Here is a 22435-nt window from a genome sequence, read left to right as displayed (position 1 = left end):
TTGTCCACTAGAACACTGTGTCTTTTTTCTGCCGTTCCATACTATATGGATGTCACAACGCAGACAGGGAAGACTAGAGATAGTTTTACAAATATCTGGAAATGAGAAAATTAGACTTGCGATTTTATGATAAAAATGAACAAACAAGATAAAATTTCCTTTATGACATCGTAAGTGCATTTTGAAATAAAACAGTAAGAATTCGATTGACTTGAAATAAGACATCTCTACTATATTCTTGATTTGGAATAAGGCAGCTACGATATATGATTTACTTGCCAACATGTAGAAGGAGTGCTTAGTGCATTCTGATTTTCGAACTGTGATGTTCCTTTGAACTTTTCTCTCTTGAGTTCCAGAGAAAAAACTTCGTGATATTTGCCTTAGTGAATCTAGGGTGACACGGTACTGCAAATCTACAAAAATTTTAAAAAATAATTGATGGAAATGTTTATTTGAAGTGATTCTCATATTGTACAGATTATTAAATTAGCATTATAGAAAAATCTCTTCGGCAATCAATCGAAAAAGATTCTATTGTTCAGCATATCCACACTATAATAACAATGGTATTAGCAGTCATAAAGATAACCTTGAGGAACTCTATAGAACTGCTCTCTGAGTTCACTGTGCTTTCAGTGTTTAACTACATTTCTTGTTTATAATTCTTATACACACACATATACACACATGCACACCTATCATCTAATTTCCAGACCACCACAGTAATTATTATATTTTCACTTAAAATATTCCTTTTAACTTTAGAAATGCTGGAACCCTGTTAGAATATTGATTATGTTATATTTCAATAGAGGCAAAAATATACATTAGTTACTTGTTTACAAATATATACATTTTAATCTATTTCTATATAAAAGGATATTATCTCAGCTTATGTTCAAGCCACTATTAAGCTTCAATAAAATAAGCGTACTACAATAAAGAAAATAAGTGAAATCTTACACTTTATATGAAGGCTACAATAATCCTTATTTGATCACTTAGTTACTTTGCAAAAATTAAGTAAGACTGAAACAAAGTTACACATAAAACACAAAAGTCATTACTTTATATTCCTATATCTCATTGATCTTTCTAGTCAGGAGGCTATTTCAGAGCATATACATGCACATATGGAACAAATCAAGGAAAACAGATTTTAAGGATTAATGGTTTTTCTCATTCTGCTTATATTTGGTTACAGAGTAAATTTTTCTTCTGCAGTCAATGGTCTTTATAGCTTTGATTCGAGCATATTTCAACATCATTAAAAACCTGCCTTAGAAAGTGGAGAACAAAGGGAGGACGAGGAAGTACAGGCTGACCTGATGCACCTGAGAACACACACACACAGCAAGTCTGACTCTCAGAAACTAGGGTCACCTCAGTGGAGCAAAGGATCTCAGAAATGTGGGAATGGTGAAGTATTCGGGTTCTCTGCAATACCAGTCTTTCCCAGGAGGGGGCAAGAAACGGGAGAGAAGATTCTTTGCAGAAACCCACAGGAAGGAAAACTGGGCCCATTTGGGACCCAATTTCTAAACTCTACCTCTGAATCGGTATTTTTTTTCTTAAGCCTCTGATTGTACATAGTAAGTAGGAGAGCCAGACAGACACTATGCAGTGTTGAGGGCGCTGCATACAAGCATGTAATTTTTGCTCCAGAATTGACTGGGTTCCATAACCTATTCCTTTTGCAGCAGAATTTTTTTTCAAGGTTCTACATATTCACTGGGGCAAATATGATGTGCAGCTCACCATGGTGGGGAAAATGCAATATCCTGCTGGGTTTCATCATGCTGGAGCAAATACATCGTCCTCTACCCAAAAGTACTTGCTATAATTATTTTGCTTACCAGCTTCATAAATCGTGTCTTCTTTAGATTTTAATTTCACATCAAAACACACTGTAGCATTTATGCATACTGTTTCCTTTCCCTCCATATGGCAGTTTTTCTTTTGAATATTCACTTTATTTGGTTCAAAATTCATGGTCACTTTAACTACGGCCACATCTCGGGACCTCCAAACAAAAACAATGGGATTACTCACACATTTTTACATTTAATGAATGTTATCAGCTTGGGTGTGCAAAGTGAGGGCATGGAAGGGGGTCTGCTTCGTGTATAATACAGCACTCAGGACTCTGTTTATTTAATTAATCCTTGTGACAGAAGAGATTATATCTGATGTTCTAAGACATGCAGGTTATATTTGGAAACCATTTGGGGCTTTTGGTTCAAACGCCAAAGATCTAGTTTTGCCTGTGATGGAAAAGAGATGGAACCAAGTGCCCAGGTGAACCACAGAATCAACTATATTTTGGGGATTTACGAGTTTGTTCCCAATTTGAAAGAAGTATAAAGGTCCCTGAGTAATTCGTAGGCCCCTGCTATCTCTCATCTGGACTGTAATATTGTCAGTCCTTGTGAGTTCAGCTCTTCCTCTATTTCTAGGAAGGAAAAGCAAAATAACATTTGAGGCAGTGTGCTAGACATGGATGTTATTTCATTGAATTCTTAAGATTAATTATAAGAAACATCATTTCTGTTTTATGTTTGATAACTGGGGCTCTGAAAGGTTAAATATTTTACGCCAGGTCAAAAGCTATTAAGAGGAAAAACCTGGGATTTTAAACTCAATCGTTTTAACTCTAACGCCCAATGATGTCTACTAATCCAAAATGAGATCAGAGTAAGATCTTAGACATGGGGAATATATGGATCCTGAGGCCATTGTTTTATATCCAAGCTAGAACAATTATTGCACATTTTTACCTGGTTTCTGCCTTGTGGCCAGAGCTAGCCCCTTGTAACTACGTATCTTGTGAATAATGAAGTCACTACTTATGCTTTTGCTTTAAAAAACGGTGGTTTTCTTTTTTCTGTTAAAACAATGTACTCATAGAAAATATAAACATCATAGAAATGCATAAAGAAAACACAAATAACTTGTAATACTACCACTCAGCAATAGCCACCATTAACATTTAGTACACTCGGTGGTTTTTTCTTTACAGAAGAAAATGTGCATATACATATACACATGCATCCATATATATATGTACAAAAGCACATCTTCATATGTATGCATACATATTTTTAAAACATTATATTACAGTGAACAACTTTCCAATATTTACATTTTTCTGAGAATACGATTTTTAATGGAAGTTATTTTTTTTAATGGGAATAGACTATATCAGCATATGCACATACCATAATCTATGCATTCAGTCCCCTCTCATTGGATATTTAGCTTAATTTAAGAAAATGGTTTCTGAGTATAGTGGTAAATTTAACATTATTAAAAGGTAGTATTACATACAGTGCTGTGATGACATCTTCAATCGTACTTCTAGATTGTATCTTTACATTTTTAGGAAATTAAATCCTTGGTAAAAAGTAGGAACATTGGAATGCTTTTAAATACTTATTGATAAAGACCTTCTAATGAGTTTCAACCAGTTTACCCTTTCATCAGCAATGAATGAACATGCCTAGTTTCCTGTTTAGTAATAAGGATTCTCCAGGCATGAAGCTGTCTTGACCATTATCTACCCCACACATCCTCTCTGCCCCAGCCACATCTTTCTTGGGGGTCAGTCCAGGTCTCATGACAAGACCCTCACTATTTGCTTCCAAATGTTCTTCCTATTGCCTGTCATTTGTATACACTCTCACTTCTTGTTAGGCATTGTGAATCTTAGTCTTCGTGTCCCAGTTTTTTGGTTTGGTCCATTCTTCTGTCAATGGAGCCTGGACTATGCTAGAGAAATGACCATCATTTTGGCCCATCAATGCCTTGATTCGGGGCAGGAGAGGCCATAAATAGGTTTGCAAAGCTTTGCAAGAAGGCCTTGAAACAAAACTGGAGCATAAAAATCCTGAAAACATATTTTTAATATGAGAATTCATAAAATAAATATTTGTGAGCTAAAGGGAGCATAATAAACTAATTCAGGATTAACAGTTCAAACAAAATTGAAATATATACATTGTCTCTGACACTGCTGCCTTCTGGTTTTGAACCTTGGTTTCTGGCGAGTCCTCCCCAAAGTCCCAGCCACTCGGCTGCCTAATATTCCCTTTTCTTAGGTATCACCCCTCAGTCTTCTTTCCCCTCTACTGTAAAGTTTTTTTTTTTTAACATAGTGATTATTGTATGTGCACAATTTACTGTACCATTCTAACTTGACCATTAGTTCTTAAGCATTATGTTAAATTACAGCAAAGTCATTTATTTTCACCTCTCTATCTTCATCTTTCTTTCACTGTTTACTATTCTTCTAGGTAAATTTTTGGGAAAAAGAGAATTGAGGTATGTTTCCACCTGAATTACAGTAAACCAATGCATTAATTTAGGAGAATCAACATGCGGACTTCTCATAAGGTCACTTGGAATAGACATTTTACTTATGAAACTCTTCCTTTATATTTCTTAGTGAAATTTATTATATTTTTCAAAATTATCATGTGGGTTTCTCATTAAGTTGATTCTTGACTTCCTAGTAATTTTTTTTCAAACAGAACAGTTTTTGAAATAGGATATGTTAGCTGGTTAAAGCTATGGTTATTAACGTTATTGCTTACTAAATTATTATTTTATTCTTAATAAATAAAGCATTATGAATGTATGTATCTGAAAGAACTGGGCATATTGGGGGATGCGGACATTTTAACAGCTGAGCAAAGATATTACTTAAGATGCCTCTAGGCTTGACAACAATATAAACAGTCAGAGAGTGCTGCTGGATTATCTGTTTCTATGTATCAGACCAATGAATAAAAAGTCGATTATCTCTAAAACCTTGTAAGCAACCCAATATTAGGGATGGTTTATTGTTTATATACATCCTCTGTAAGATCTTCTCTTCCCCTATACCTCTCCTAAAACAGAATACCTATTTTAGTGTAAACCACATAATAGACACACCAAATTAAGAGTTCATTCTACTTGTTTCTTTCTTATAGCTTCTTTGTTCTTAAGATATATTGACTCTTTCAGCTCACTCAGCTGAATAACTTGTATCTGCATAGTGGAACACAAAAGGAAATAGATATTTGGTATGATACGAGCTCCAATCACGCTGGGAGCTCGGCAAGTTCTGGGTGACCCAGTCTCAGATTAACAGGATGTTATTAAAATACTTACCAGAAGAGGGCAGCACCACCAAGGCCCCCAATAGTCACATCTGTCAGGCCGTCACCATTTAAATCCATTTCTCCGTGGATAGACTGGCCAAAAAATTTCAGTGTCTCACCATCCCCACCTGATGGAATACGCTGTGAGAATCCAAAAAAAGAGTTTCATATGAGAAGAGTCTGTTCAAAACAGTTTCAAATAAATCTGAGAATTTAAATTGTTTAACAAAATCAAAATTAAAGATCTTTTGGGAATCCGCCCAAGAGGTCCCTCACGTGGAGATAAGAGGAAAAACTCAGATGTTCCCAGAGGATATTGCTCTTTTTATAGTACAGACAAAATCATTTCAAGGTCACTGACACCAGAGACAGAGGGAAAAATTATATAATGTCATTTTGTCTAATCCTCAAAGGAAACAGTATGAGTAATTGGTTCTGTGCTTTCTGCTTCCTAGCCAATCCCATCACACAGACATATTTAAAGGTACTGGAGATCTTGAAAACATATCATATTAGGACAGCGGGGAGAGGAGTAGAAGATTGCTCTAGGGGTCAATTTGGAGTTCACTGAACTTTGTGGCTGGGTATAAATGATACATCCCATCAAATACATTTTCCAATATGTAATCTCTACTGTCCTTCAAAAATTGTCCTAAAAGTTGAGGGCACGAGACTCAATTCCACTCACATGTATTCACAACGTTGAGATGGCACAAATGAATATGTCTTGAAGACAGATCTGTGCATATTACCATACATAGTATGTTTGATATCTGTACTTCCTGACTTAGCATTGGTTCAAGCTGAAGCTAATGCTTTTAACAGAAGTCCATGGCAAGCAGACAGGACTTACAAACCCTCCCTAAACTTCAAGTCTTCTCAGATTCTTGTTTTCCACATAAAAAACATAAAATAAGAAGCCCACTAAGGAAAACCAAATGGAAACAGTTTTCATGCTTAAACAGGTTAGGCTCATTTTAAAGTTGTTTTTTGTTGTTGTTGTTGTTGTTGTTGTTTTTGAGACGGAGGCTCGCTCTGTCACCCACGCTGGAGTGCAGTGGCGCTAACTCAGTTCACTGCAACCTCCGCCTCCCAGGTTCAAGCACTTCTCCTGCCTCAGCCTCCCAAGTAGCTGGGATTACAGGTGCGCACCACCACTCCCGACTAATTTTTTGTATTTTTGGTAGAGACGGGGTTTCACCATGTTGGCCAGGCTGATCTCGAACTCCTGACCTTGTGATCTGCCTGCCTCGGCCTGCCAAAGTGCTGGGATTACAGGCATGAGCCACTGCACCCAGCCATCCTCATTTTTTTAAGCGAAGAATTCAGGAGATATCTGCCTCATTGGTTCTATGGGCTTGACTGTTTGATTCTGGATTATCCCACACATAAGCAGCATCTGGTTCTCATGGAAATGAGTAAGCACATCTTCACCTATTCCTTCAAAAAGCATTTTGCCAGTAATTAAACAAATCCAACTCTAATATTCTTTTTGTTGTTTTTGTTTAAAGTTGCATCTTGATTTATCACTATTTAGAAAACAAGTTGTTTATGACAATCTATTTCATCTCACAATGATTTAGCTTTCCTTTTCTACTTCAAATGCTACCCCATTAAATTTACAGGATTGACACTGAAGGAGTAAAGTGGAAGAATATAAGAAAGAACTTCTTCCTGTGTTTCCTAATTCCATCATGCCCCAGTCATTAATATTGCCTGTCTCTTGTTACGTAAATAATGCCATAAAGATTTTCAACAGAAACAAATTATTTATCAAATGGCTACAAGTGCTCTTATTGAAATAAGCCCTTTATTCTGTTCACTATTGTTGTTATGGTTTTATGAAAAATCACTCATGTTTGCATTACATGAATAGATTTTGAGAGCTCTGTTGACTACAGAACCAAAGAGAACACTCAAATAGAAAATGAAATAATTAACATTCTGATTTCTTTTCAAACTATGTAAGTTAGAAGGTAGTGAATTCTGTTTTATTTGTAAGTAGCTGTTCAATATCTAACCGACTATGATTACCTAAAAACAGACAATTACGTTCAAACTCCTTTAAATTATTTTGTTTTTATAGTGCATTTAGCACTTTTGTAACTTGTTATTTTTCTAATGCAGGAAAAAAATACGCTTATGGATTAGAGCTGTTAACTGACAACAAAGTACAAACAAGAATAACAGAAGTTCCCTGCGGCTTAAACTTAATATTCAGATTTATTTTTCCTAAGGATTACTTGTGAGAAAATTATAAATCTTTAGAAATCCTAATTCACTTGAGGAAAATATAACAACTTAATGGATAAATATGAACTTAATGCAATTTATTATAACAGCATGAACATTAAATATAAAATCAAGAATCGAATTTCCTTTATTGGTTAAGTCATATAATTATTTTTGCCTTATTCACAAAGCAGTGCCCTCTATTTAGAATGGGACACACTGAAGATGTTCAACAGCATTGTTACAAAGTATTCTTTTGTTTTTTACTGTTTCAAAAAGTCAAATCCTGGAGACATGGAAAATAACAACAGAAAGGAAATTAGATAAATGTATAAAATATAAAGTAATTAATCTATAAGGAGCACTTAAAGAGAATTAAATCTAGTTTCCCAATAAGGTCAGGAGGAAGAAATTAAATAACTCATGAAGTTAGACAGGTAATACCTGGCATCGAACTGACTTATCACTGAAGGGTGGGAATCTGTAGGTTTCAACTCTTACTTGTGCATACTCTTTCCTTATCGTCTTGCCACTTCCATGATAAATGTACACAGCTCCCCCGTGATCATCTTCCAGCGGAGCTCCTATCACGATGTCATTAAATCCATCAAGATTGAGATCTTTTACAGCAGCAATAGCAGTTCCAAAACGAGCCCCGCATGGCTCATTTTTGTTTTCTTTTGTGCATGAATTGTGCTGCCGAGATGAACAGCACGTCTGCTTAGTAGGTTCCAGGCTCATTTGATATTCAAACCTTGTCTGGAAGAAAGATAAACAGGATATTTACAGATTTCCATCATTACTACAGCAGAGTAAAAATTTTAAAGTATACTAAATCAGTGCTATTAACAGCCATTTGTACATTAGTGGTAAGGGTGGTAAAATTTCTTTAAAATTGTGCCTATCTGAGAGCAAAGTTAGGGATTCCAAAGAGCAGATTGTAGAAGTGTGGGAGACATACTTTAATGGAATCTCTCTTTAATGCAATTGAGTGAGTATATAATTCAGAGCATCTTTTTCAGGCCAAATAATATTTAAATCCTTAATTTGTACCACTATCCCCTCTTCACCCAATATTGTGCAAAGTGAAAATTTATTCTGCTTTAAAAGGAAACTTTCTCTAAAGCTGCCTAGCGTGGAAGAAAAAAAAAAAAATCCCAGACAGAAAGTACTAGCAAAGGTGATCGAGAATACACTTTCTTGAAAAAGAACACAACAGCCTGGGACAAAAAAAGTTGACAGGAGGGAGCCAAAAAATGATAGGAAGAAAGATATATGATTTATTATTTAAAATAATCAATTTAGGAGAGAATGTACATATTTGGAAAAGCTAAATAAACACTGGCTTTGCTGTAAAGAGCAAAACATTCTTCTAATGAAGAAATTAAAAATTATTTAACTTAAAAAATGATGTCTAAAGTCAGGCATGGAAGACAAAATCTCACTCCAGCCCAGTGAAGTATTTCCTGGAAGTCTGCAGTGTCGCTGCCTTGAAACTCATGACTTTTCCCCCTCAACCCTATCCGATTTAGCTGCTGAGGTTATTATCCACCTCCAAGCCAGAGCTGATAAGCTTCCCAGCCTAAATAAGCCTTGTGGGTTTATTTAACAGTTTAGTGAGATTTATATTTACCTCCTTTATCCTATACAGTGTTAAACATAATTCATGTTTCCAAGCAGAAAATATCTAAGGGTTGGAGCTACTTTATTATAATTATAAATGGTCATTTCAAAACTGAGGGGTTGGTGGAGTGAATAAATCCTGATAGCTTCTTTGCTCTGTTTTTTCAAAGTGAGTGAAAAAGTAGAACCTATTATTCAAAAATGAAGAGAAGGAAGAGATTTTACTGGATTTCTACCAAACTCAGACACCATTACCTGATTGAGAGCATACACATACACTTTTCCTTGCTCCTCTTTCTCCGTTCCCATGTACATAGGGGCTCCGACTAGAAGAATGTCAGTATTAGAATCCTTGTCAATGTCAATTGTTGTTAAAATACTGCCAAAGTAGGAACCAATCTAGGACACAAAATGAAACAAAGCAGCCCAATGAACATCGGAAATTCTCAAGGAAGCTGAAATCTACATTTGTTTTACTTCTAGCAATCTAGTAGAGGAGCTAGTTGGCAAAGGAAATGAAAGATAGAAATTGATGCTCTCTGAAAGTTATTTATTGGCTCTTTCGTGAGGATAAAGAATATTAGTCGGTTCCATCTTTGAGGATGAACAGCTGTTACAGATTTCATTGCTTGACAGTAACAAAATGAATTTCTTTAGATTTCACTCTAACCTCTCTTTCTTCTCCACAAATCAGAAAAGGTCAGTAATACTATAGTGATTTTTTAAGGAAATAAAATTAGATAAGCAGTAGAATGCATTCTGTAATGGTTGCATATATGTTTAAATACATTATAAGGAACTGAGTTGTCCTGGAATACTGGTGTGGCATATTTCACCTCATAGTCTTGGAAGATTGTCTTCTCAATTAAATGATTAAGTGTTATCCCAGCAGCTATGGGATATAGAAAAATATGGAAGGATTGCAGGGGGATCATCCCTTGTAGCAATATGTTTTCTCTATTTAGACAAAAGCAGAGAACTTACACTTCATTACCTAAATGCTTAAACAAGTTTTTCAAATATTATTCTATGTTTAATATTTGATGCTCTTAATAATTATCTTATTGTACATCTCCCTGTAGTGGCTTCTGTGATTTTACTCTTACAATCTTGCTTCTGCCCCTGTGGCATAGACACTCTTTCATATTTACTGGCTTCTTCCCCCACTCCCATTTTCTGAATTTTGGCCTTTTCTAAAGCTCAGACATGTAGCTTTTTTCCATTCTCTTACCCTAGATAACCAATCCTTCTTAAACATTTCTACTAAGGCAATTGCAAATATCATTCTGTCTTCCTTCTCAAGGCTTCAGTTCTACATTTCTAGACATTGCTCCTAGGCATGTGGGCAAAAGACACTGCCTTTTGAGTGCACTTTTCTCACAGGTTTTTGAGGGGCTTAAGAGGTCTTTTTAAAAGTTGAATTAATTATAAACATAAATAAAATAGAAGATCTTGCAACACTGGGTTTTCCTTCCCATATGGCAACTTGGGTCAACTGGAGCTCGGTGGAATTTTACAAGCTGCCCAGGGCCATGATTCCCACCACTTCCTGTGTTTTTTCACCCAGCAGCTTTACTCATTGACTTTACCTATTTTGATTTTACTTTACTGGCACATGCAAATATCTGAATTTGTGCTTACTGTTACAAGGAACATGTCTAAAAGCCAAACGTCACTGTTAAAAATACCTAAATTGCTTGAGGTGTTGACATTCTAATCATGGAGCCACCTTTCTTTCAGATTCCCAGGCTGAAACTGAAGTCATTCATGATTTAAATCATTCATGATACTCTCCTCAACTTTCATAGGTAAATTTTCATAAAATTTGACACTTCTTGTCTTGTAGACAATTAATGGAGTGATAATGGAACTAAGATGTCATCTAAAATGTTTCATTTTACTATTGCCAATTTCTTCTTATTGATATCTGTCATGCCCCTTCCTTTTCCATTTTTACTGCTGACGTCTTATTTTACGTTCTTCTTACCTCCAGTTTGAGCTATAACAATAGCCTTACTCTAACTGTTATGCATTTTCCGAGTATAAATGTGGGCAAAGAGTTAATAAAACCCTTTCACCTGATACATGAGGATCTGACCTTTAGTTACTCTAACTCTGTTGCCCTGGGAATCTGCTGAGGCTGGGATTTCAACTTTACCACTAAGGCTAAGCTGTTGCTTTTACCCCTGATGGGGTAAAAATAACCTCTTATTGGGATATTGTATTCAGGCTGTGTGGAACTATAAATGATTTATAAGGACCTGATGAAGATGACATAGTTTTGACTTCCCAGAGTGCAGTTACTCTTGTAGCCAGCCTGCCCTTTGTAGAGACCCTGGAAGCTATGTCTATGGTGCTGTCATAAAAGATACTGCTCCTGCGGGGCATGGGGCTAGAAAGCCAGTGCAGTCTGTGGACGTTACTAATGTGAATATCCCCGCACCTGAGCTTTACTGCTGCGCTGGGCTGCAGCTCAGACTCCTGCAGAACAGCAGGGCTGATGCGGCCCTGCCCCTCTAGTCTAAAAGTTGGAATATTTAGTGAAGGCTAAGAAGAACCCCTCTCCCACCCTCTGTAAAAGGACCGTGGAATAAAGTTAATAAATCCTCCTTGTAGAACTGTTGAAAAATACAGAAAACTTTTTAGAGATAAAAGTTCCCTGAGCTATCACAATTCAAAAATAACAACAACAAAAAGCATGGTTAGATCTTTCTTTCAGTTAATATGTATGTGTGTGTGTGTGTGTGTGTGCGCGTGTGTGTAAATGTTTGCATATTTATGATGTTTCTTTCAGTTTATATATATACATATATAAATGTTATTTCATGTATAATTTCCCAAATTTCTTTTAATATTCAATACCACCTAATAAGAATTTTCCAATTTTAAATATTAGAGCCAATTTCCCATTACCTCCAGGATAAAATCCAAGCTCTTAATTTGCCATTCAAAACCTCACATAATATGAGTCCATGTTATCTTTTTAACTTTCTCTTTCACTGCTCTTCCTACCTATCTATATTCTATCATCCCTTGTAGATTCAGCCCAAATTTCATCTTCTAAGAAGCTCTTCTGCACCAATCCTAGCTTAAAGCAATCTCATCATATTCTGACTGTATTGTCTGGGCCACTGGTAATTTCGTACCTCTTAATGTTTTGGATCTCTTTTCTTGTGTATGTATTTGTATGTCTGTATCTACATCTATTCTACATCTTTTTTTTTTTTTTTTTTTTTGTCTGAGATGGGGTTCCACTCTTGTTGCCCAGGCTGGAGTGCAGTGGCACGATCTCGGCTCACGGCAACCTCCACCTTCCAGGTTCAAGCGATTCTCCTACCTCAGCCTCCCTAGTAACTGGGATTACAGGCATGTGCCACCACGCCCGGCTAATTTTGTATTTTTAGTAGAGTTTTTTTCTCCATGTTGGTCAGGCTGTTTAGTAGAGTTTGGTTTCTCCATGTTGGTCAGGCTGGTCTCAAACTCCTGACCTCAGGTAATCTGCCCGCCTCAGCCTCCCAAAGTGCTGGGATTATAGGTGTGAGCCACCGTGCCCAGCCTATTATACATCTTACCTCCACCCCCATCCAACATGAAGAGAAAGATACAGACACTATACATCACTTCCAAAGAACCTAACATGGGGCCCTGTTCCCAGTTTTTACTGAATATGTGGATAACACATTTTTAAAAGTTTAGGACAATAGACAGTAAACATACATAGAGTATGAATAGATTAGTTTAAATAAAACAATATTTTTCAAGTTTACCTGTTCTCCACTGAGTGTCTGGAGAATTTTGATGTTTCCATCTTCCATCCTGTAGATAATGACCTGGCCTGTATGATTGTACCGAGGCTGTCCAGCAATATAGAGCACATCTCCAGAAGAAGCAGTAGCAGAGTTTACAGTGTAACCTAACAAAAGAAAGATTCCAGATATACCACCTGGACCCTTAAAGTCTTCATGTAATAAATTAAAACTCTTTCTAAATGACCAAGAGAATCATTTTTATATGGTTATATTTTGAAAATAATATTTTTTCTTCAGTGCATGTAAGAATTTGTTCTGGTGGAGGCTTTTAATGTGCTCTCTATCTACCACAATTGCTTTCTCCGGAGAATCTATTTACCCCCAGTCTGAGTTTTTCATTATTTAAAATCACAAATGATACAACAATGATGACACACACAAAAACATTGCACACCCCCACCCCATTTTGTAATAAATCGATTGTATTTCATTTGGATATATGTGTCTGCACTACAGAATTTAATACTTTTTATATAATTAGATCAGAGAAAATGTAAACTTTTTCTGTGCTGCTACTAGCTTTTTAAATTGTAATTTTAAATAATTGAAGATGATTTCTCTTGGTTAAAGCATAAAGACATTACATTTATATTACATGAGCATTTCCCGATAAAACACTAGAATTCAGGTGGTTTTAATATTTTTGGTATTACACTTAAGATTTCAAAGACACCTTGGTGCATTTAAATTTGTCCCTCTTCTGGATTTTTTGACAGTAAATTTTAAGGAATAGATCACTGGATCAAGTTTTTAATGATTCTTATAGTGTCTAGAAAATTGTTTCCAGAAAATTTGTACTACTTTGTTCTATGAACAGCCATATGAAAGACAGTTTCATGAAACTGTCCCAGGCTTTGTGTATTATCACTATTATTTAAATTTGTGTATGTTTTAATAGGTGTTAAACATTGTCTAACAACAGTACCTTGCTGTGATTTTAATGTGACTTTATTCAACAGAGAGCTTGAATCGTTTTTCACATATCTGATCTTTCCTCTTTTTAATTGAGCTTCCATGCTCTTTAAAATTTTGAATTGTCTTTTTTCTACTTTTGATTTTATTTGCATATATTTTATATTGAAGTTATTCCTGGGTCATTAATTTTGTTTCTTCAGTTTCTTCTGGAATACCTTCTTCTTCTGCGCAACCTCCTCCTCTGGTTTAGAAAAATCTGTTCTATCTCAGTAAGCATCATCTCAGTGCGGTGGGTGCGACAGTGGGGGTGGAGGTCACATGTGGGTTAATCTGACCATGAGCCCTGTAAATAGAGCCAGTGCATCTTGGCTCTATTTCGCCCACCTAGATGTACACAATGATCAAGAGAATCTACATGCAAACCTTTAAGATCAGCACTGTTTTTTATATTTTTAAGCATGTGCAACAAACTTTCAGCACTCTTTTGGGGCCATAAACCTTCTGTCCAGCTCCACTGTTTGGCTTCGGGCACATCTACCAACTCCACCATTGCAATGATAGAACAGCACACACTGCTTCTGGAAAGTCACATCTTTCAGATACTTGCTGGCTTTTCAGATATACACACTCTTGATTGCCTGGGTATTTTCATGGATGTTCTTAAAGTGAACATGAAGATTTGAATCTCTTGATTTGCATAATTTTTTGGGTTGTTCTGGGTCAAGTGAATAGTAAACCATTTTAAGAGATCATCTCAGGCCGCTTACAGGAAGAGCATAAATTGTGTCTTTAAGATTAATTTTTGAGTGAAAAATCAGATTTGTTCTTTGTGTTTTGAGAACACAGCAACATCAGTGAATAAAATTATCACATGCAGATTTTGATTTTATAAAAGGAATAACTCTTCTAATAACCAGATTTCTTCAGTGCAGTAGAAGTCAGATTATTTTTCAAAATGCCACAGAATAGCACTTCTCACTGAGAAAAATATCATTTTCTAACTCACTTACCAAGTATTTTACTATAAAGTAAGTTTGACTTTCTTCCAAAAGTGTTAAAAAGGAAAAAAAGTTTTATACAATATGTTTATTCTTACAAGTGCTAAAGGAACACAGTTACACACGCATATTATCCTTTATGAATATTCCTCACATTCTCATTCCTTCATCTTTCTTTGAGGGTTTTTTTATTATTATACATAATAGAATCTAAAATATTTTTTCAAACACGTAATGTGTTATATGTTTATATTACTAACAACAACATTGTTTTAAAATGAATCTTTCAGGCCATGTTTATACATACATAAAATGGAAAAGAAGAATGTGCAAAACGAAGGCCATTTTATTTCATGCCACTCTACTAAGAACTATAAAGAAGGGAGTAGAATGAGAGTGTTAGTACGTGTGTGTGTGTAATTTGCAGAGCTGTGAATGTAACTTGATAAAAGGCCTCTTTTAAAAATAAGTTGAAAATTTTGTTTGAGGCTAGGAGTTGTGAGATTATTTAGTTAACTCTCTTTGATGACTAATACTTCATAAATAAAAATATTAGTTGAAATAATCTCAGGGACAGTTAGCATAGTTACTAATTGAGGCTTGGGTGTCTAAAGACAAGAAAGAAGAAAAGAAAAAGAGAGCCAGAGCCAAGTAAAGCCTAAATTTAGTAGAAGGAAAATAATTATAAATATTTAAGCTTAATAGTGTTTCCTGAAAAAGAAAAGAATAAGATGGACAAAAAGGGCTGGGCGCAGTGGCTCACGCCTGTAATCCCAAAACTTTTGGAGGCTGAGGCTGGTGGATCACCTGAGGTCAGGAGTTTGAGACCAGTCTGGCCAACATGATGAAACCCGGTCTCTACCAAAAATACAAAAACTTAGCCAGGGGATGGTGGCAGGTGCCTGTAATCCCAGTTACTCGGGAGGCTGAGGCAGGAGAATCACCTGAATGCAGGAGGTGGAGGTTGCAATGAGCAGAGATCGTGCCACTGCACTCCAGCCTGGGCAATAAGACAGAAACTCTGACTCAAATTAAGAGAAAAAAAAGAGGAAGAAAAGGCCAAAATGGGTGGCATAGCCCTTTGCATGAATTTATGAAGAATGAATTCTGTCAGTTCTCATAATTCACTTCTGGAGTAAAGGGCCAGGATCTAGTGAGGTAATGGGAAACAGGTATGATCTGTCTTGATGCCAAGACATTGCCTCAGATCTTTCCTTCTCCTTTGGAAGCTGTTGGCAGGAATAGAATTCAGCAAACTGTGGGTGGAGGAAGCGGGGGAACATAATCCCAGCTGTATTCTCACCACCAAATCCACTTGCAATGCATATTGGCATAAGGCAGTTTGGGTAATAGAAAGATAGGGGTACGATTATGTCCCGAGACAGATGTTTGACAGCTCACTGATCATTATGGATAAGCATGGGATTTTTCTAATAGAGCCTCTGCCTCTCTGCTTCCTTCATAAGATTTTTCATAGTCTTACAACTTGCAATCCATACAGATTTACGAAAAAATACATTCAGTGTCTTCTCAATTTGTGACCCCCACAAAGAAACATTTTGAAAACTTCATTTCAGATTTAGAATATTATTTTGGGTGAAAAAAAAAAAACCAAGGTATTTGTCCTGCCTTTTGGATGCTTTTCTATTTTGAAAGAAATCCTACATGTATTAGACTTTATGTTGGCAAAATGTCACATACCCTCACTTGTGAGTAAGCTAATGAAATAATTTCTGAAACAGAAAAGGAAATCTCAGCACACTGTAGAAAACATATCCAAAAATTTCCTTTTTGGACAGAGAGAAGTCATATATTATAAATACTGTGGTCAGAAATGATTCTTTTAATATTTTCTCACTTACAGTGCCATCTTTAAGTTGAATTATCCAAGTCTGCTTTAAGCAACGTTTAACCAAAGCTTTTTGGGAATGACAAACTTAGGATTCTTAAAAGTTTACTTATTTTAAAGGAATTTAATCACATACAATTAAGAATACCAAAAACTACAGTGCTATCAATTAAAATATGTGGGCTTCCTAAGAGTGGCAACAATATCATACACATCTTTGTGGGCTTCACACAGTGTCTTTAATTTTGTAAATACTCAATACTTACTAGTAATAGTACTAATGTCAGCTACTATTATTATTTTGTATTATGTATGAGTTTTCTATTGCTGCTGTAACAAGTTACTAAAAACTTGGTGGCTTAAAGCATCATAACTTATTATCTTACAATTCTGTATATTAGAAGTCTGGCATAGAGCTTCCTGGACTAAACATCAGGATATTGGCAGGTCAGTGTTCCTTTCGGGAGCCTATCAAGGAGAATCCATTTTCTTGCCCTTTGTAGCACTGGAGCCATCCATAGTTTTTGGCTTGTGGCCCCCCTCCATCTTTAAAGCCAACAACATTGCATCTGTCTGACCATTCTCCCATAGTTCTGTCTCCCTCTGGCCACATCCAGGAGAGGTTCTCTGATTTTTAGAATGCTTGATTATATCAGGTCCAGCCAGATATCTGAGGATAATCTTCCCATCTTTTCCTTAATTTCATCATATCTGAAAAGTCCCTTTTGCCATGCAAAGTAACCTATTCATGGGTCCAGGGATTAGCACATGGACATCTTTGGGGATCATTATTCTGCCTACCACAATACTAATAAGAGGAATGTTTATTATATAACATTACATAATAAAAAATACTAAATAACATTTACATAATAAAATAATAGACAACACCCATTGATTGTTAACTGTGTGTCAGGCACAGTACTAAATACAGTCATTACTTAATCTAACAATCCAAATGATATATATGGTGTAATTATTTCCAGTTTAGAAATAGTAAGATTGAGGCTTTCAGCGGGAAAGTAATTTCCCTAAAGCCATAGCCAGAGGCAGAATCAGAAAACAAACTCAAGTCTCTATGACCTCATGGCTATCGCTAATTGTACATCTTGTACCATAACTGCTTCAAGTCTTTAGTATCAGCAGCTTTATAATTTTTATTTTTATGAGTGTACAATATTTGTTAAGTGGATTTACTATTTACTTAACTATCTGCATATTTTGGGGCATTTAGGATAATGGCATTTCCCTTAATACCATAAATAATAATACAGTGGAAATAACTGTTCACTTGGCATTCTTAAATATTGGATTTTTTTCCTTAGGTTAGGTCCACAGAAGTGAAATTTCTGTATAAATGTGGTATGAACATTTTTATAGCTCTGTAAACACACTGTCAAATGCCTTTCACAAGGAGTTTTACTAATTTATATGTCATCCATTATATAGGAAGATAAATGTTCTATATTTATTCTACATAGAATACAAAGAAGCCTCAGGTTAAGCTGGTTCTTGATTCCAAGGTATTTCACGTAAACAGTCTCATAGAACCTTAGGATGTAGCGAACTTTTAGAAGATATCTAATCTAATCCCCAGCCCTCTTTTTTTAGATATTCTGTGTCATAGCACATATCATACTGATAGCGATTGCTTGTTCCATCATTGTCTCTCACCCAAAAAAGTAAGATTTATGAATGTAGGAATTGACCTGCCTCATCTATCTTCTTATTCTCTATAAACTCAGTGTTTGGCACATTGCTGGTACTCAGTATTTGTGCGGTGCTTTCTTAATCAACCCAGAATCAGTTATTTCAATATTGTGATATGAACACTGACATAAGAATCAGGAAGTCTCAATTGTGGTTTCACACCTGTCATAGGCAGCTGGGACACAATTGTTCTATCTCTCAGTTTCTCAATTGGAAATTAAGACTACATGCTCCATAGGATCTCTTTTAATGCTGAAATTTGAAATGAATTTTAAGCCTAACCCCTATATTTTATATCACAATCCTCCAAATACTTAAAAGACATGCAATGCACACTTTGTTTTCTAACCTTCAATTTCTTTAAGTTTTGGAGAGAGTGAGACTTGTAGCAAGGAATTGCTTCTGGAGCTAACTTCTCTATGTAATCTTTTACTGGCACATCCTAGTTTGTCATTTTCTCCCTCTAGCATGTGATACTTAGAACAAGATACTCTAGCTGTCGGCTGACCAGAGTGGAATGTAATAGGATTTCTATGAGAAACAGAGTAGACTTTCATTCATGCAGTTCTACATGTCTTAAGAGATTTTAGCAGTCACAGTGTAGCTGCTGTTGACTGTTACATTTTTAGTCATCTAAAACTATAGTCCTTTTATTCTTCTTAAGTCCTGCTGCCCCTACAGCTTTAATAGGTGTCCTTAAATAAGGAGATGTATAAACACCGCAGTAAAGACCTGCCACCTTCCTGGTAAAATAGAAAGCAACTGGGACAGAGAGAAAAAGACTTGCCTCTGGGACAGAAAGATCTCAGAGAGGAATGCTAACATGTGAAACTGAATGCTTCCAGGCCAAGGTATTCTTTTTCTTTATCACTGCATCCCCAGCACTAAGATCAATGCCTGGGGCAAAAGAGGAGCCTCCAAATATTTGCTGAGTGAGTACGAGCTGGGAATCCATATCCTGATGGTCCTTTCTATTCTAGATCCTCCCAATCGTTCACAGAGATCTTTGTTCAGTGATGGGAGAGTTCCCTGGCATCCCCTAGGCATTGCTCAGCTTGGTATAGATCCCAAATAAAGTGGTACCAGACATATACCTCCTCATTTCTGGCAAGACACTGGGAAAGAGGATCATGTTACATCACTGGGTTTAAGTTCAATATTTGTCTGATTGTGAATGGAGCTATTAAAGAAGAAGTTACATGACAAAATACATTTTTCTTTTCCAAAATTAGGACCCATAGAGAGAAATTAATGATAGGAGACATTTAAGACAATACGCGAGTTTGGTTTTCAGGATATAGGAGAAGTTGAGGTTTCCTTTTCTACTCTCATTTCTTGTCCACAGGTTCAAAGCTCTTCTTGAAGTTAAAATTGATACCAGATACAGAGAAACTGAACATATCAGAAAGGGTACATATCATCCAAAACCATTCCCTGCATTAGATAGCCCTGCTAACAAACAGTGTCTTCCATGTGTGTCATTTTGACTAACTAAAGCTGCTCAGAGGCCTGAAACTTTGCATGGGTTCTGAAAAATACCCGACTCATTGAAATAATCTTGCTATATGGTTGCAAGCCTATAGAAACATAAGCAAATAATGCTAAAGGTAAAAAATTGAAAAGTAAGACAACTCTTTTATAATTATATCCAAGCCTTACCTAAATAAGAAGCAAGCGGTTCATTCTTTTTGGTAGACTCAACGTTAAAGGTTGTGTTTCGAGGGATGATTATTTGACTAGCCTTCTGCATGACAACTGTTCCATTCCAATCATAGGCTCCTACTGCTCCAAGCATGACCCAGTCCTTACATGCAAACGGATAAGATAATTATATTTAATAAAAATAATAAGGGGAAACACTTAAACACCATTAACAATGTGTATAGGTATACCATTCAAAGTGCTTCACATTTATTAGCTCATATAATCCTCATGATAACTCTATGGGCTAGATGCTATTGTTACCATACCTGTTTTACAGAAAAGGAAATCGAGGCACAAATAACTTGCCCAAGTTATACAGTAAAATTGCACAAAAAAATGTCCATATTCTGGACCCGGGACAGCCGAAGAGGTAAGGGAGCCAGACCTACATCGCATTGGGGGGGATCTGAATGGGCCTTAGTTATAAATTTCTTTTTAAAAATAAACTTCTTATTATAATTAGAAACTGTACCAAGGATGGTAAGATTGTTGCTCAAAGTCACAAAATCAGGTAGTGACTGTCCTCTAAGTTTGATCTCTCTACCCACTTGCCCATTGGGGTTTTCTATTCTGTTTTTTCACGTATCAGGATCTGGACAAAAACAAACAAACAAATAAAAAAGCTTTCTTTGAAAAAAAAAAAGTCCATATTCTTTTGCAAGGACCATTATGCCTTTTCTTTCATTACCTGCAAATGATATATTTTTAAATCTCGCCTTTCTACTTTATTCTGGGTGCCAAGAATTGTAGGTCTTGAACACGGAATTGTAATAAGACCGTTGAATTCCTTGACACTGTGGAAAAATTTCCACATCTGTAGCAAATATGTTAAATTATTTCATTTAGACAGATACATAATTACAAGGCACAGCTCACACTGTCTGATTCACAACTATTAATACAACAAAACGAGCTGTGTGAGAGAACATGTTTTTCTAATAAGAAGCTTGTGAAACGACGTTTTCCTGTTTGAATTAGCAAACATCACCATAGCCTGCATAATTGTTTAAGCTATGAACTGCACGTTGCACTTACAGTCCTGATGGCTAGATGTTGGTTTTGGGAAAGGAAGTCTTGCAGACATATATTTCATTTTCCACAAACTGGTCAACATACCTGTGAATAATGAGCACTGAAGCCAGTCTGAGACATTTCCATTTCAAATGAAGCTGCTGACTGGTCAGCTGTAGCTATAACATAGGAAAATATCACTGTAAATAAGTAACAATGCCTTTTCATGCACTACTGACTTGCAGAATACAGATACCTTGTAGGACTTGTGGTCTTACCAACCAGAACTTCAAACATTTTAGGGCGTTTTCAGCCATACATTTCTCAACTCAAAATTTCTAGGTAGGCCTGGGTAGAAGACAGAGAAAGATAGTCAAAGGGCTCATGTCTCAAATTCTTGCTCATTAGTGGCCCTGTCCTTGCTGGAGAGGTTGAGAAATCTCCATTCTTATACTGTAGCATGTTGTGGATCCTATGGTGCTTTGGGTCCACATGGTTTAAGTTGGATGTACTACAGGAGGAAATTCCTATCCAAATCCATGCCTTGGGAACACTGCCAAGAAATTCCCTTAATATGTTACGGGACTGAAAAAAATTTCATTCACATGTTTGAGGAGGTTTCTCAGCTCCATCAGTTCCACCCATATTCAGGCCATAGATCCTGTCAGAGTTTCATTGAGAGATAAAGGGTTTAGGTATTTTAGTATGCATTTATTTGCTCTAATCACTGCTGGTAAGTGTCACTCACAGATCAGGAGGGGTCTTTGGATAGGGCTGCCCACATGCCTTTCAATCATATATATTTAAAAGATCCTGTAGCCATTTTGAAGCTCTTTATTGAAATGCAGAGACAATTCAGAGCATTTTATGGCAGTCTGCTACTCTCAAATTATTCTCAAAATATTCACAAACCCAAAGCCACAATTTCCTGAGGGAGTTGATGGAATGTTGATTTATTTGCTTGCACTAGGGGTTACTGATTTATTTGGTCTTGCAGATAAGTTAAAAATAGCACTTAAGAAAGTCAGTCTGCCCTTTCGTTGAGGCAAGAGAATAATCAAATTTGTGAAGGTAACTGTATTTGTTAGTTATTTACATGGATAAAATTGTGAACAAATACATCAGTAATTACCTTTGTAGGACTAGATTAAATAGGGCAATCAATAATTCCAATATATCATTTTAATCTCTTGTACGAATTGTCCTGTAATTTAAATGACTGAGATGCACTTTAACTTTAATTTAAACATGTATTTTTAGTCCACAATGCTTTCAGGGGTTCTCTCACTTATCTGCAAGATCAGTAAGAATGCAGCAACAGAAGCCTGCATTATTTCCAGCACCTGCCCTGCTGCTATTCTGTCTTCAGCTGAGAACAGACAGAAGGAAGCTATGTGAAGTTCTTCCTGCTGCAGTGGCATCATGATAAGAGGTCAC

At 36.1% G+C, this 22435-nt stretch overlaps 1 protein-coding gene across 2 annotated transcripts in view; it reads right to left on the bottom strand.

The window, feature by feature from the left end:
- ITGA1 (integrin subunit alpha 1) overlaps positions 1-22435 on the bottom strand; it is a 177149-nt gene that overhangs the window by 39128 nt on the left and 115586 nt on the right. Inside the window, exons 10-17 of one of the 2 annotated variants that reach the window (XR_012413654.1) lie at positions 21104-21177; positions 19943-20087; positions 12770-12915; positions 9258-9401; positions 7881-8138; positions 5158-5288; positions 1860-2026; positions 276-416 (exon numbers count right to left, since the gene is read on the bottom strand). Coding sequence is in view for 1 of the 2 variants with exons in the window: in XM_005556876.5 (XP_005556933.1) it covers positions 280-416; positions 1860-2026; positions 5158-5288; positions 7881-8138; positions 9258-9401; positions 12770-12915; positions 19943-20087; positions 21104-21177 (1202 nt within the window). In the remaining variant the exon portion in view is untranslated. The remainder of the gene's footprint in view (positions 1-275; positions 417-1859; positions 2027-5157; positions 5289-7880; positions 8139-9257; positions 9402-12769; positions 12916-19942; positions 20088-21103; positions 21178-22435) is intronic. The other variant, XM_005556876.5, reaches the window with a different exon arrangement.

This window comes from Macaca fascicularis, chromosome 6, assembly GCF_037993035.2.
Source record: "Macaca fascicularis isolate 582-1 chromosome 6, T2T-MFA8v1.1".
Taxonomy (NCBI): Eukaryota; Metazoa; Chordata; class Mammalia; order Primates; family Cercopithecidae; genus Macaca; species Macaca fascicularis.
The sequence above is the reverse complement of the archived record's forward strand: the minus strand, read 5'-3'. Positions and strand labels throughout refer to the sequence as shown.